Source organism: Magnusiomyces paraingens (genome assembly GCF_902498895.1).
Source record: "Magnusiomyces paraingens strain CBS 517.90 genome assembly, contig: contig2, whole genome shotgun sequence".
NCBI lineage: Eukaryota > Fungi > Ascomycota > Dipodascomycetes > Dipodascales > Dipodascaceae > Magnusiomyces > Magnusiomyces paraingens.
The window spans coordinates 66,372-82,500 of NW_022474068.1; the positions used below are offsets into that span (position 1 = coordinate 66,372).

Sequence of the window (16,129 nt, forward strand, 5' to 3'; positions counted from 1 at the left end):
TTTATTTTTATATTAAAATTACAGTAAACTATATATACACTTAATTCGTTATTGTTTCTTCATCATCGTGAATCAAACCTCCTTGCTTGGCTAAAGAGTAAAATAGCGATTCCTTGTTTTTAAGAAGCGCTTGTGGGGAAGCAAACTCAACCACACGACCTTCACTAAGTACGGCAATCCGGTCGCTATCAATAATAGTATTCAATCGGTGCGCAATCGTAAGAATAGTTCTATCTTTAAATTCATCGCGAATAGTTTTTTGAATGAGCTGATCAGTCTCAACATCAACAGCAGCAGTAGCTTCATCAAGAATTAATACATTTGACCGAGTTAAAGCAGCCCGAGCAATTGCAAGTAGCTGTTTTTGACCAAAAGAAAGGTTTGCACCATCCTCAGCAACAATAGCTTCTAATCCACCTTCCATATTAGTTTCAACATGAGTCTTTAGGTGAGCCAATTCAAGTACTCTCCAAAGTTCAACGTCATCATGTTCGTGATTCGGATCTAGATTGTCGCGCAAACTACCTTCAAAGGTTTGAGCTTCTTGAGGGATAATTGATAAGCCGTGACGCAAATCACTTAAACCAATTTTGGAAATGTCAATAGTATCGATTTCAATATTACCAGTAGAGGGCTCAAAAATTCGAAATAATGCTAATGTTATACTAGATTTACCGGCTCCTGTGCGCCCCACAATACCAATCTTTTCTTTTGGTTTAATTTTTAAATTAATGTCTTTCAAAATAAGTTCCAATTCAGGGCGATACCTGGCCGAATAATGGTTAAACTCAATAGCACCATCTTCTGGCCAGCCATGAGGTGGACGGCAATTTTCAATAATAGGAGGTGCTTCGGCAGGCAAATTCGAATATTCCAATACACGCTCAACAGACACAATATTGGTTTCGACTTCAACATTCATACGAACAATCCAATTAAGAGATTGTGTTATTTGTAAAGCATATGACATGGCTAAACCAATAGTTCCTGCTGTAACATGACCAGTACCAATCATTAAAATTGATAGACCTGATGCGCACAAAATAATTACTGAACCTAAAAATTCAAGTCTAACAGCCAACCAGCGATTTGCACTAATAGATGGAAAATAAGCTTTGAAATTAAAATCAAGAGAAGATTCATTTATAAATGAAAATCTGTCTTGTTGGCCATAGGCACGAATAGTACTTAATCCAGCCAAAGTTTCTTGGAAATGTGCATAAATAGGACTTTTTGAGACTGACTCGAGTCTCTTAAGCTCACGAGATGTGCGAAGATAATACCTTTGATAATAAATATACATGAAACCCAAAGGCCCGATAAGTAATAAAAACGGTGGGGTATTGTAAATGATAATAGCCAGTGTCATCGTGACAGAAAGGGAGTTTGCAAAAAACTGAGAAAACACACGAGCCATCATAGAATCAATCCGGTTAATGTCATTATTAAATCGATTAAGCGTGCGACCTATCGGAGAAGCCCAGTGCCATTGCATTGGGGCCCGAATAACAGAGTTTAGCATTCGACGATGTAACGTTTTTGCAGCTTGAATACTACACCCAATCATCAAGATCAATGTATATGTGACAGAAGAAAGCGATGCAGAAATACAGATGGCAAAATAAACTCCAAGATAAAATCCTAAATTCTTGTTTGAGCCGGTACGGGAATTTTCTTCAGACCAGTGTTTGAGCCAAAATCCAGAAGAGACAGAACAAATTGAGGCAAGTACCATAAAGAAAAAAACAAAAAAAACAGCAACAGGGTTACATGCACGTGCATATTCTTTATACACTTCCCATTTGACCTTGCCTTGTTCGGAGTGTTCTTTAGTCATCTTAGTGCGTTTGTTCTGCTCTTCATCATCAATATGAATTCGTTTAAAACTTGATGCACTAGCACGTCTTAGTGTGTTTGCAGAAGATCGACGCTTCATAATTGGAATAGGTTGTTCGTTTTCAAAATCTTCGATTGTTGTTGGGGTAGTTGACCCCGAGACTGGAAGAGAACTTTCGGAAATAGATGGTGCAGAAGGTGATTTCCTTTTTCCAAACTCTTTAAGCAAACTATAAATATTACTTTTGTTTTCCATCACCTCACTGTAGGTTCCGGTTTCAATAATACGACCATCAGAGACCATTGTGATAGAATCTGCATGTGAAAGAACGGGTATAGAATTGGTACATAGTACTCGACACTTTGTAGCTAATAGACCCGAATCACCTAAAACATTATCGATAATATGTGCACCAACATGTTCGTCAACAGCAGAAAGAACATCATCTAACAAATAGATGTCAGCACGAGCATAAACAGCACGAGCAAGTGATAAACGAGCCTTTTGTCCACCGGAAAGAGATATGCCTTTTTCTCCGACAAATGTATTGTCTCCATCTGGAAGAATTGCAAGGTCATCCAATAGTGCACAAGCCTCGATCGTGCGCTGATAAAAGTCGGGATCAAACTTAGAGCCGAATAATATGTTTTCTTTTATAGTTGCATTCATAATCCATGGACCTTGTGCAACATAAGCAATATGACCCTTGACAGTTACAAGGCCTTCAGACTTATGTAAATCTCCTAACATCGCCTGTAATAGAGCAGATTTTCCCGAACCAACTTTCCCAACAATACAGTTTAGTTGGTTTTTGTAGGCTTTAAAGTTAATGTCAGTTAGTGCAACTTTTATAGCCGGGCTGCGTTGCCACAAAAAAGTTCCATGTTCGATAGTCAGGGCTTCCTCGTTTTTGCTTGTAGCTTTGTCAAGGTGAATTGTACAATCAGGCTGTATTTCATCCATTGTGACATAATCAACAATTCTTTTAGCACTGACGTTAGCCTCTATTATAGATGACAAAACCATAGGTATGATTGCAAGAGGAAATGTAAGCAAATCTGAAAAGTTAGTAAACGATTATAGCGAATAAATGATATGACTTACTAAACAGATTAAGGCAAGGAAATACAATATCTGTGGTCAATGGAACGTTGCTGGTGAGAGAGTACACTGCAAATGTAGAACAGGAAACCATGAAGGGTGTTGATGTCCAAAGAAAATTAACCACTGACATAAATTCTCCTATAAATTTGAGGTTTTTTAACTCTTGCTGTTCTCGGATAAAATTCAAGCGATTCGTGAAAGGGATTTCCCAAGAGTATAGTTTGAGACTTTTGATGTTGTTTAAAAGCTCCTGAGTAATACGAACACGCTTGTCCTTAATCTTCATTTGTTTCTGTTGAAGAGAACGAGCTTTTTTTGCAACTGGAGTTTGAATAATAAAATTAATGACCATAACAATAACACCAGCCCACATGGCATTTCCGACTAAATGATGAAGAGACACAAGACAAAGAATAATTTGAAAGGGTGCAGACCAAAGAGATTGAAGATAAGTAGTAACATCCTGAAGACGCTGGGTATCAATGGCCATAAGATTTACAATCTCCCCGGTGGATTTTTTTGCTCGGTCTTCCGTAGAAAGCACAAGGGTTTTAGAAAAAACTGTGGACGTTAAAGCACCTCTAATTTGTAAACCAAAGTTGAAAGAACGTTGAAAATATGCTTGTAAAGCAGCTGTCTGTAATATAGAAAGAATAAACATAGAGACTAAACTGTTAAAAAATAATAGCAGTAAAATCACTTTTTATACTTACGAGAAATAACCAATCCTTTTGTTATATTTGCTCCTGGTTTACCTAAAGAGTAATCATTGACAAACTGAATTAAAAGGCGTAGCAATTGAGGTTGTGTAAATGCAAGTACATCTTGTATGAATTTGAAGCATCCACCAATAAAGTATTCAAAACCAAAAGATTTTACCAGAGCAGTAACTAACGATGGATACTTATTTGCCAAAAGTTGTTGTTGCCAGTGTTTGGCAAAGACTGAAGATGTGTATCTAGTTGAACTTTCAGTTGGAAGTTGGGGCAAGTCTTCAGCTGTCAAAAAAACCTCGTAGCCACGTTTCATAAGTGGAGCCATCCAAGAAAACGTAATTCGGGAAAAAATATCAGCGGATTCGAGAGGACTCTTGTGAAAAATAGATTCATATGCAGGATCTGATGCCCAAATTTTTGGAATAATCCATTCCAAAAGAAATAGAAAAACAGAATTAGTGAAAAGAAACGCATTAAGTATAAATATTGGAGAAGATAACGTTTTGACATTAAGCGCAACATGATATGTTTTAATAAATGTTGCAATTATTTCAAAAAGCCAGTAAAAAAGAAGAGCACCAGAAGGAACAAAAAGTGAGCGTTCTACCCAATGAAGTGCAAGGCCAACAAAAAGACATAGAGCCGAACATAAGGGTGACAAAAATGAAATATCATATAAAGGTGACGCGAGTACGCGATAGTTAATCAGTGTAAGAGAAATAAGAAAAGCAATTTGAAGAATGACAAGAAATATTTTTAGGATTATATGCCAGTTAAGACGAGGTGAAGGAAGAGATCGTTTGGAAAGTAAATGAATCTGAATTGAACCAAATATTAGTAAAAAAAAGCTGGGAAAAATAAGAACGATGCCATCGATGAAGCAAGGCGTAAAAGCAAAATCATCATCAAAAGGGCCCCATCCCAGCTTACTATGACATAATGATGTTGGAAATCTTTGGTTTGTGTCTTTAAATGAGTAATTAGATGGTTTAAATATATTGAAGATAAATTGTGCATTTTTAATAGCAAAACTTCCATATTGAGATGGCGACGAACTGCCTACCTCCAAAAATGTCTGCTCCATTTGTATATTTAATTTATATGATAATTAGAACAGACAAGCAGATTAAAAAATAGAGTGAGCTGTTATAAATGGAAGTCTTATAATTAGACTGACCATAAAATATCCACTATTTAATAATGAATGTGGTGAAAAAGAAAAGGCATGAACGAAAGGGCAAGATCTTTTTTTCGAATAAAATTTCGAAATTTTATTTTAATTTGTAAGCACGTAAAAGAGTATTAAGATTAGGTCGCGTAGAATGAAATTCATGGTTGCGAAAAAATTTTTAAGTTTTCGGAGAACTATAGGAGTTTTTACGTCATAAATTAATAAGTGTCTCGGTGTTTCTTGTATGTTTTAATCTATTGCATTTTAAGATATTTTGAGATATTACTCTAAATATATATGGCAATATGGTTTAGATTAATATAGTTAAATTTCACTATCTTCCTCCTTTCAGCTAGCCTCCCTTCTTACCTTTGATCTTAGAATAGACTTCTTTCTCTCTTAAAATGGCTCAGCATGTTATTAAGATAATGATAGTGATTCTTCCCAGATTTCGATCTTGTCTCTAACTCAGCAAGCCTAACCTAGGCCTTAGGCTTAGCATTATTAGCATATATTGTCACGTGGTGATATATGCTAATAATGCTTACAAAAATTAATGGTGCCTTCGACAATTATGGCCACAGTCACTTGCTCGACACTAGCTTCGGGAACCACAAGATGAGGTTAAGGTCTTGGGGTTAATCCTGGGTTGTAGACCCAACTTCAAACCTCATATTTTACTCAAAAAAGAGCAGGCCATTGGCGCTTTCAATTTTTATCACCAGATTATGGTGTACTACAGATGAACATATCGGCTTTGTTTTCAAACTAACCTACAACTCCTCCATCATGACCTATGACGTAGGAGTTTGGAGGCACTACCCTCAACGTCATCAAGAAAATGTGCAATTCTATTCAGCTAATACAAAGCAGCAACATCCTTCACGGAGAAGCAGGTGTTTTCCCATCGTATATCAAGCTCGAATATCTAGCTCTAAGAACGGCTTTTCGCCTTTATGGCCCCTCGAAAACTCACAGGAACAACCTAACTAAAATCTAACTCCTGGCTGGAAGCGTTAAAGTCTAAGTCAACAAGAGATTGGAAAAAGTCAATTGCATCATCAGGGCCAGTCGGACCAAAATCGGTGCAATTCTATCCTCCAAGCGTAGTGCTCTCAATTAATGGCAGGCAGTATGAACACGCTGTCGCAACCACCGAGGCATCAAAAAGTTTCCGTTAACCATGATACAAGGACACATAGCCAAACAACAAAGTAGAAACAGATAATGATAAATTACAACTCTCAAAAACTATAGAAGGCCCCAATCACTTTCTGTCCGATATAATTCGGCTGAAAACATGACATGGCATGTTCGCCAAGTACATTGGTGAGCTCACCAAAAACGAAGATAACATACAAGACAAATACACATATCTCCCAGAGTGCAAGACTTGACAACCAAGATAGATTTTATTAAATGCTCAGTTGCCACTGGGATTTTTTTCAAGTTTAAATTTTTCTATATTGGATAAGTTTTGGTGGTGCAAAATTTTTCTCCAAGATTAATACTAGAAATTTCACGCTCTCACAGCTGGCATGATTATAATGAATCGTGATTATGAAAAATACATAATATATTCAAATTTTGTAGTACAGTAGAAATAGGGCAGAATTGTTTGTTTGTTTTTATTCAAGGGATAGAATTACATGACATTAACATTTGCGCTATCCTTTTTGTTCTATATCTTTTCGTTTTCACAATAAACTTTTAATTTAACTTCAGCATTGCATCTCCAATAGCTCAACGATAAGTTCTGATGCCATTTTACGAGGAACAGGGGACCGTAGACAAACCTTTCCTAACCAATCTCCACTTGTCTTCGTCAATTGTGTAATTGTATTTCTTAATTCTTCCAAGCAGAAATAAAGCTTACAATGAATTATTCATGGCAGAAATTATTAGATTATGTAATTTCGTTAAAAAAAAAGCAATGGTAACGATTAAAAAACCAAAGTCAGGTGGTCGGTTCTACACCCAAAGACAATTGGATACCCGTTTCCTAGACCACTGGCTTTGGTGACCAATACATTATGTTGATCAAAGACATACCAATGCAAGTTTTGGGCGGTAATTGCAAAGTATCGAGGTGCTGCTGTGCTTTCCGTCATATATCTTAATATCATCGTGGTATTAGGCGCTTGTGGACCACACCAAAACAAAATACTTCAAGTAGAGATTCATAACGGGGAATAAAAGAAGAACCCTTCAGAACTTCACAGCCGGTTTATTATATTGATTTTTTAAAACTGAGTTTTAACATTGGGTAGTACGGTATATATAAGGAGTATAATTGTAACATAATAATACAATAATAAAATTAGAGGCTTATAACCAAGGTGGTATTTTAATTAAGAAAATACAATATTTTTTCTCATTTATTTCTTAAAGAATAATTCTTTAAATTTAAAAAAATGTAATGTCAACAAAGTTACATTTTTTTTGTAACAGGGTTTAAAAAAAGGAGAGAATAGGGAAACAAAAGTTTCCCTATTCTCCCCTTTTTTTTCCACTGTTTGTTTTTTATGGCTTTATCCATTTTTTATTGAAATATTTGACCTTTTTTTTCTTGTTTATTTATTTCCAACTTAATAGATATATGTATTTATATATGTTTTTCTTGTTTCATATGCAAAACTTCATTTAACTAGTATAGATATACTCACTTGTTGTGTTTCTCCTTTTTTTGCACCTAAGCTTATACTTCAGAGTTTTTATCTTCATTTTTTAAATCACCCCCCTTTTCTTTCTTTCTTTCTTTCTTTCTTTCTTTTGTGCTTTTGTGCTTTTGTGCTTTTTTTCATCATTTTTTCCGAGCTTTAATTTTTCAAAACTTGATGATGAATGATCCCTCCTCTATACCACCAAGGGTATCCTCACGACTTTCTAACTCGGCAAAGTTATCTAATTCTATTTCAAGACGTGTCCATCGTGAATCTCGTTTTGGAGACTATATTTTGGGTTCTACTCTTGGCCAAGGCGAGTTCGGAAAAGTTAAACTAGGCTGGCGAAAAGATGGCAAACAACCTGAGCAGGTATGTTATGATTTCGAGTGTTAGTATCAATACTAATCATTGTTTGAAGGTTGCTATCAAATTAATCAGAAAGGATACCGTCCCCCCAAATTCTAATCGTGAAACAAAAGTATTCCGTGAAATTAATGCACTGAGCATTTTAACTCATCCGAACATTGTTCGTTTAGAAGAAGTGATTCAAAATGATAAATACATTGGAATAGTATTGGAATATGCTTCAGGCGGCGAACTTTTTGATCATATTATTAATCATAAGTACCTCAAAGACAACGTTGCTTGCCGTCTTTTTTCACAGCTTATTTCCGGGGTTCATTATCTTCATTCCAAAGGCATTGTTCATCGTGATTTAAAGCTTGAAAACTTACTTCTTGATAAACACAAAAATATTATGATATCTGATTTTGGTTTTGCCAACTCATTTCAATATTCCTCAGATGGTTCCATAAATGATCTCATGTCAACTAGCTGTGGATCTCCTTGCTATGCTGCACCTGAGCTTGTCATTTCAGATTCAAAATATGTTGGTCGCAAGGTTGATGTTTGGTCGTGTGGTGTAATCCTATATGCAATGCTGGCAGGGTATCTTCCATTTGACGATGACCCAGAAAACCCTGATGGCAGTAACATTACACAACTTTACAAATACATTACATCGACCCCCTTGACTTTTCCAGAGTTTGTTCAGCCTATGCCTAGAGATCTTCTTCGCAAAATTTTAGTTTCTGATCCGTTGAAACGTATCGATCTTAATAATGTTCGAAGTCATGCCTGGCTTGCCCCTCATGCACATTTTCTTTCAGTTACACCTGAAGAATGGGATAGAAGCTTTCTACATCAATCTCAAGTTCAGCAATACTTGCACAAAAGCCCAGTTAATTCTCACCAATCGCAATTACTTTCATCACAACTTTCACAACCAAAACTTCAAGAAAGCCAGCAAACTGCACCATCCTTAACAGCTTTTACTACTCCACCTCTGCCCCCTACTATTCAAGCTCCACCTCAACAAGCACTTCCTCCTTTGCCCCAAAACTTATCTCCGAACAATGGTAGCTATACTTCGACAGCTCCTTTCCGTCTTTCTTCAAATTCGGCATCGACAACTAATTCTTCTCAAATTCCGTCCTCTTCATCGACTCCTCAAAATTTGAATACTATTTCTAATTCGTCATCTTCTACTTCGTTCATTACTGCTACTTCTTCTATCCCTGCTCCTTCATTTTCTAATGCATCAACGATTCAACCCTCTACCAGTACAAACACGCCAATATCACCTTTACCAGTTTCTATGGCCATTGATTCGGATCTAGCTATAGCTTCAAATATTGCCAATCTCATACCATCTTCCAATACATTCCCTATTCACCATGCAGAACATACTAGGCCTACTTCAATGTTTGTTACTTCTACATCTTCTTATACGCGTTCTACTTCATTACAATTTGACAATCAATCTCCCACAACTACATCCTCAACTCCAACCTCCTCTAATTCTCATCAAGCTTCATCTCATCAAGCTTTGTATGTCTTACCTCCTTCAACTCAAACACAGCAGAAAGGTTTTAAGCCCATTTCAGTTCAGGCCAATACAACTCAGACAGGTTATTCTGAAAATTTTTGTGACAGATCTTCATTAATTTCTAAATCCGTTTCACCAGCTCCAACTGTTAAAGGTATATCAGATCAAAATTGCACATCATTTACAGATAGAAAAAGCTTAGATGGTTCAGACATTTCTGAAACGAAAACAAAGATATCTCAAACCCATGCAAGGAACAACTCTGTCAGTTCAGGCTCTAGCGATGAAGATGTTCAGTTTTTTGATAGTGATGGATCACCTAGTTTGGTTTTAAATTCTTCAATAGATTTATCTCAAAACCAGCTTAAACCTTCAGTCATTACAAATCAATATTCTACGGCCCATAATATAACTACAATTGATGAATCTGAAACTCCAACCAACCCGGTCGCATATTCTCAATCTTGTTCTGAAAATTCAACAATGACCGATTACAATAATGAAGAAAGAGATATGGTGGCAGGAATTTCTGAAACTTTAAGTAAATCCAAAATTTCTATGCCCTCTAATGCAGCTCGTTTACCCCCTGCCACGAGAAAACCCAGACCGACATCCCTTCAACCCTCTTACTTGTCTTATACCTCTACAGGTAGTTTTTCACTTGTAACGCCCGACTCAGGACATTCATCTATTGAAAAGCCTATGAATTTGCATTTGCAAATGCCATCCGAGCCTCGTGTTGCAATTACACCAGATTCTGCTCTTCCTGGAGAAATTTCACGACCTACTTTTAAGTCATCTGTCACTTCGAACAGTCTTGCTGGAATTGTTTCTTCTTCAAACAGACCTATATCACCCCCCATAGTTTCACCTCCTCGATCTGCATCTGAAAATCATTTGAATATACCTTCTGTTATACTACGCGAACAACACCCAAGAGATACTTTTTTCAACCAACCAAATACTAGTGCTAACATCAGCCAGCAAGATTCTGCAAAATCCACTCATTCGAATCAAACTACTAGAACAACCAGTGAATCAAACAGTCCTAACGACTCATCAACTGTTGAAAGTCAGTCTACTGCATCCTCATCTACACCTCCTATTGATGTAACTTCCCCAGTTCTTCCGACAAATTATGGCCAACCTGAAATTTACAAGAGTAAATATGCAAATGATGCTCCTTTCACTGAATTTACTCAAAGTCACCAAGGGGCTACTCAAATTGATAACATTGATGTTGAACCTATTATGCCTTCATATCCTAAAAAGTCTCATAAGCGTGCTGCCAATTCAATTTCTTATGGGTCTGATCGGTTTGTTTCTAAGTTTATGGGAAATCCTTCTTCCAATGTTTTTGAGTCGACAGGTGCGGGGAACCAAAATGGAAGTCACACTAGCATACCCGAGTCTCGAAGTCAATACTCTTCAATCACACCTGTGGTTTATGGCGCTCAACTTCAAATCCCCCCGCCAAATGATTTGAACTCACAAGAAACTATTTCTATGGGACAACACCGGCAACATCGTCAAACTAAAAGTATTGCTGGGCAGTCTTCTTCATCTATATCCTCTTCCGGGACAAAGGTTAATGGTCTTAATTCAATGTCACATGGCTATTACAATAACATAAATGCTCAGGGACCCACTATTCAAGGGCATTATGGTGCCACAACTACTTCGACAGAAAAAAAACGGTTTAGTCTGGGATTTTATACATTCGGTGGAGGAAATGATAAGTCATCCTTAAAAGCAAGTAATAATGGAAATGGAAATGGAATGTTTGGTTCTATGGGATCGTACTCGACAAAGCATGAGCGCCTTGCTCTTGAATCCGCTTCTACGAATGCTCCAAATGCTTCTCAACATCGAAGAAGTGTTTCATTGAGTAGCAATAATCAACATAGAAATAGCATTTCTCATGTAGGATCATCCACCGGAAATCGCACCAATACCCGGCCAGTATCAGCTTATTATGGTGGTGATACAACACCCATCTTTCCTCAAGGCCCTACTATGATTATGTCTGCATCTTCTAAAGCTCCGGACACTTCTCGTGCTGAACCTAAGGAGCAATCTGCTGCTCGCAAGTTTGTTGACTTCTTCAAAAGACGATCTCGCATTGTTGCATAATTTGAATTCTGTTATCAGTATTTAGAAAATATTTTTTACAAACTTGCCCCATTATTTCTATTATAAAAAAATTTGTAACATCTGCATCATATCGGTGTCATATAATTGTATACTTAATATTTACTAACTAATATAAAATAAGAATTCATTCATTTATGTACAATAAAATTATATATGTGGATAGATTTAAATGTATGAGTCTATAATCTACCTTGGAAGTGTTGATTTTGTTATTTGTTATTTGAAGAAAAAAGAAAGGGAAAAAAGAGAGGAAAGGGAAGAGAAGGGAAAGAATGGAATTCATCTTTATTGGTTGTTATCAGGCTCCATATAAGATACTCCGGCACGCGATGCTGTTGCACGAAATGATGATAACGTCTCTGGCCCATTCCCTGATTCACGCATATACTCAGATATAAGAGTATTCGACTTAACAAATTTAGCAACACATCGGTCTATGCAAACACTTTCACCCTTTGATAATTCACCCTCACCATATCGAGGCTGGATGCATTTAGATCTACATGTATACATCATTCTTTAACAAAATATTTACATTAGCATTGTATTAAAAAATGAATTCAGAAATCTAGTAGTACGTACCCATTGAAAAGTGATGTCATGTTCTGCAACTCAAGTTCGGCCATCAAAAGTCTTGCTTCATTGACCTCCAATGAGTTATAACCCATATTAAACAATGACATTTTGCAAATATGTCTATATAAGAAGTCTTGGAAAACTATGTGTTATAATCCAGAAATCGTTGACAGTAACAATATAATTTACGTAGAAAGTTTTGTAAATATTTTTGCTAATAAATCACGATCTGAAAGAATGGCGGTGGTGGATTTGCTTAAAAATCTTTAAATTGAGGAACAAAAAAATTTCACCTCCAGCCGTTTCAACACTGATATTTGTTCTCTAAATATGTATACAAGAACAAGAATAGTTACAACTACTAAAAAGCACCGATATACTAAGAACAGAATTTCAGAAATTTATCTACATATATTTAAAGAATAACACTAGAAGGATCTCTACGTTCTCCTGCTGATAGGATTGTTTATTTGTTTTTATTCAAGGGTTATAGAATTATATAACATCAGCATCTGCGCCATCCTTCTCCTGCTGATAGGAATTTTTTTTAAAATAAATTAGTTATTTGACGGATTTATATAAATAGTATATATGACATAAAATAGTCGCTCTATTAAAAAGCAAGTAGGAAAGTATTTCAATAAGTCTATTAGCAGATTGAAATTAGGCCTTTTTACAACCTTATCTTTACTATTTTCTTAATATCGTAGCAAACATATTTAAGTATTATTTTAAATAAAAATCAATTAATTAAAATTAATATCGTCAATTAAATGCTTCAAAAAATTGTTATCTTCTTATTACCCTAAATATATCTATCGCTATTATATAAAAAATTGAATCATCTAAAATTGTTTTTCAACCTAAGATACTAATTAATATTGTTCTAAAAATCATTAACCAAGTCATATCACATACCTTCCACCAACTATTGGTTTTAAACTCTTCCGGAGCAGTAGGCTTATCAGTTTGTTTTCTGAATTCACCAGTTAATCGAAAATCTCTTTCAAGTACTGATATAAAAATGTTAATATGTCAAAAGAACAACGGTAAATTGACTTACATTGACGATCCCATTTGTCTGTATTATATAAATCTCTTTTGCCACCATTTCTTGCGCTGTGGATGGAGTTCATTGCAGCACCACCGACGGTAAAAAACTAGAAAAATTAATTATTAAATTCAGTCAAATTTCTATCAGAAAAATTTAAAATAGTGATTTTATTGATAATAACTGTATCCACTCCGACTAGCCATTAACAGTATTGTGAATACGGAACACAAGAAATCATCTTCATTTTCAAGAGTTTATATACTCTCTGTGCTGTTGCTTGTTTATTTTAACAAGGCATGCTTAATTCAAAAAACGTACCACAAAAATACAGCCCCAAGGGAGCAAGGCCTCAAAAGGAATCATGTTGATTAGCTGTTAAGATACAAGGAAAAAAAGTTTTGAGAATGATAAGTTGTTACTTTAGTGTGGAGAGCAGCCAAAGTATGGATTGCGAGAAATATGAAAGACAATAGTAAATTTTGAAAGGAGAAAAAGTTATAGGTGTATGAAAGGAATTGATTTCATTGGCCAAATAATATTATTTAAATCAGTAATCAAACATATACATAATTTGTTACAACTACAATTACAACATTGATATGTTAGTAGTGGGGGTCGGAACGTTTAACAAAACACTATGTTGTTTTAAAAATTGTTGATTGATATTTAAATAATTGCTTGATATTAGGCTGATTTTACCCAATAGTTACCTGATAGACGTGATCAATGTAATGATAATGTCAACTAAAACAAATAAAAAATAATTGAAGGTATTATGTTTTATTGGCGGCAAAAAAAACTCTTAATGAGTTTATGTACTTCGGTATACTTTCTAATAATAATTATGATAATGGATTTTGGTTTTAAACAAACCATCTCCGCGGCACACCGCGGACATTATCAAACCCGATAATTAAATTAAGTACTTTCATGCGTTTGCCCCATCTTAAAAAGGTTAATTATAATAATAATTTGAATTATGTCAAGCTACAGGCATGAAGGGTCATACCTTAGAATGGGGACTAAAAGTGCCATAATTTTGAATTTTTTACAAATGCTCAATACTCATTCACTTAAGCTTACAGAAGTAAAAGTTTTTATAATTATAATTTATATTATCAATATTCAATCATCGTCTATTTCATTTAATGAAGATCTCCACTATTAACCATATAGCAGTTTTCCACTTGAAATTAGAGTCATGATATTCTTTAACTGCACCCATAAGACACTTGGTTAAAAAAGATAAGCTTAACTAAGATAAGAAATCTATATTTAAATACTTAAAAATATTTTATTAGAGATTTCAATTTAGTTTGACATTTTTATTGCTTATTCTATGATAAACATTTCTTCTTATCAGAGGGGTAAAATTACACAAGGTTTATTAACCATGTTTAGATTATTAATACACAAATTCAGTGGTCACATTTTAATCCTTACGTTTTGGATAGTATTTTTTTAAAAATTTCTATTTTAATGATGTTTTGTTCGACTTCATTTTCGACTTAAGCTGTTTCTGCGTGAGCGTGTCTACTGTACAACATGTTGTGATCCGTGTGGAATCCTTATTGACAGAGACGTCAACGGAGTCAGAAACATCCTAATAAAGTGGTTGGCTTTCTCCACCTAAACACATTAAATAGATGAGTGCGTCCATGCTTTTTTATAAAATCAATGCCATTTTAGAAATGGTACATTTTCATGAACGGCAATATTATATATATTAATATAGAGGAAACTTGGCTTTTCTTGGTTTTTCATATAGAAGAATATTATTGAAAATTTGATATTCAGGATAAAGAGCAATGTTATTTCCGTCGGTTAGCGGCGCTAATCCTTTATCTAATTGAGCCTAATAGTAATTACTTTAAAGAGTTAAAATATGATTTCATTGTGATTACGAGTAGAGGTAACTGTCTTCTTTTGGAAAGAAGTGCCGTCTAACAAATGTTTTTCTTTTGAGAACAGTTTATGCTTGACATCTATTCTTTTTTAAGAAAATCCAAGGAGGAAAAAGAAAAAGAAAAAGAAAAAGAAAAATTTTTTTCTATAGTAACTATAGCATGGATTATTATTGGTCTATTAAAATTTTTTATTCATATTATAATCATGATAAAACTATTATATATATAGTTCTGTCCTGAAGAGATTTAGAATAATATTCCAGAAGGGCTAACTAATGGCCTTTACTTTGTTTTATTAATTTTTTTGCAAAAAATATTTATCGCCCATTTCTCATTTCTCTCAAATAATAATATTTCAACATGAATGAAGAAGATTATGAAAAAAACATAACCAAGACCGTCGATGTTGAGGCTGCAGAGCTATCCTCTAATGACTTCGGTACATATGAAGAACAACATAAAGAAAAAACATGGATTGAAAAGATAAAAAATTCTTGGATTTTTAAAAGTGTGGAGGTACGTGGGATAGAACGTATACCAGAAGATGAGCAAATTGATACTTCAATATGGAATACAGCTTCCATGTGGTTTGGAGCAAATATGGTTGTTGCTACTGTTGCTATCGGCGTTCTGGGAATAACAGTTTTTGGTTTAGATTTCTGGTCAGCTTTTTTGACAATTATTTTTTTCAACCTTTTAGGATCTCAACCAGTTGCGCTATTTTCAACATTTGGGCCAGTTTTTGGTCTTCGTCAAATGGTTTTGACGAGGTTTTGGTTTGGCCGTTATGTCGCTATAGTACCGGCCATCATTAATATTGTTGCTTGCGTCGGCTGGACCGCTGTTAACACAATTGTCTCTGCTCAACTTCTTCACTCTGTAAACAACGGAGCACTCCCTCCTTGGGCTGGTGTCCTTATCATTGCTGGAATCACTTTTGGTATTTCATTTTTTGGTTATCATATAGTGCATCAATTTGAAAAATGGTCTTGGGTTCCAAACGTAATTATATTTCTTATTTTAGCTATCAGAATGGGTAAATCACATAAATTTACT

At 35.1% G+C, this 16,129-nt stretch overlaps 4 protein-coding genes across 4 annotated transcripts in view; 2 read left to right on the plus strand and 2 right to left on the minus strand.

Moving 5' to 3' along the window:
- Nucleotides 1-40: 40 nt before the first annotated feature.
- On the minus strand, nucleotides 41-4,741 carry SAPINGB_P001765 (uncharacterized protein; the record flags this gene model as incomplete). Its single annotated transcript, XM_031996485.1, has 5 exons — nucleotides 41-2,895; nucleotides 2,942-3,607; nucleotides 3,655-4,474; nucleotides 4,588-4,623; nucleotides 4,721-4,741. 5 exons carry the CDS (start codon nucleotides 4,739-4,741, stop codon nucleotides 41-43), a joined length of 4,398 nt encoding a protein of 1,465 aa, XP_031852376.1.
- Nucleotides 4,742-7,668: 2,927 nt separating this feature from the next.
- Nucleotides 7,669-11,515, plus strand: SAPINGB_P001766 (uncharacterized protein; the record flags this gene model as incomplete). The annotated part of the gene is made up of 2 exons (XM_031996486.1): nucleotides 7,669-7,863; nucleotides 7,937-11,515. The coding sequence occupies 2 exons, from the start codon at nucleotides 7,669-7,671 to the stop codon at nucleotides 11,513-11,515; spliced, it is 3,774 nt and encodes a 1,257-aa protein (XP_031852377.1).
- A 306-nt stretch (nucleotides 11,516-11,821) lies between these two features.
- Nucleotides 11,822-13,189, minus strand: SAPINGB_P001767 (uncharacterized protein; the record flags this gene model as incomplete). The annotated part of the gene is made up of 5 exons (XM_031996487.1): nucleotides 11,822-12,035; nucleotides 12,119-12,232; nucleotides 12,917-12,927; nucleotides 13,031-13,088; nucleotides 13,176-13,189. 5 exons carry the CDS (start codon nucleotides 13,187-13,189, stop codon nucleotides 11,822-11,824), a joined length of 411 nt encoding a protein of 136 aa, XP_031852378.1.
- Nucleotides 13,190-15,433: 2,244 nt separating this feature from the next.
- The window catches only part of SAPINGB_P001768 (uncharacterized protein), a gene marked incomplete at both ends in the record, with an annotated part of 1,539 nt that continues 843 nt past the window's right edge, over nucleotides 15,434-16,129 (plus strand). The window contains one exon of the mRNA XM_031996488.1: nucleotides 15,434-16,129. This exon is cut by the window's right edge and continues 843 nt beyond it. Coding sequence (XP_031852379.1) covers nucleotides 15,434-16,129 — 696 coding nt within the window.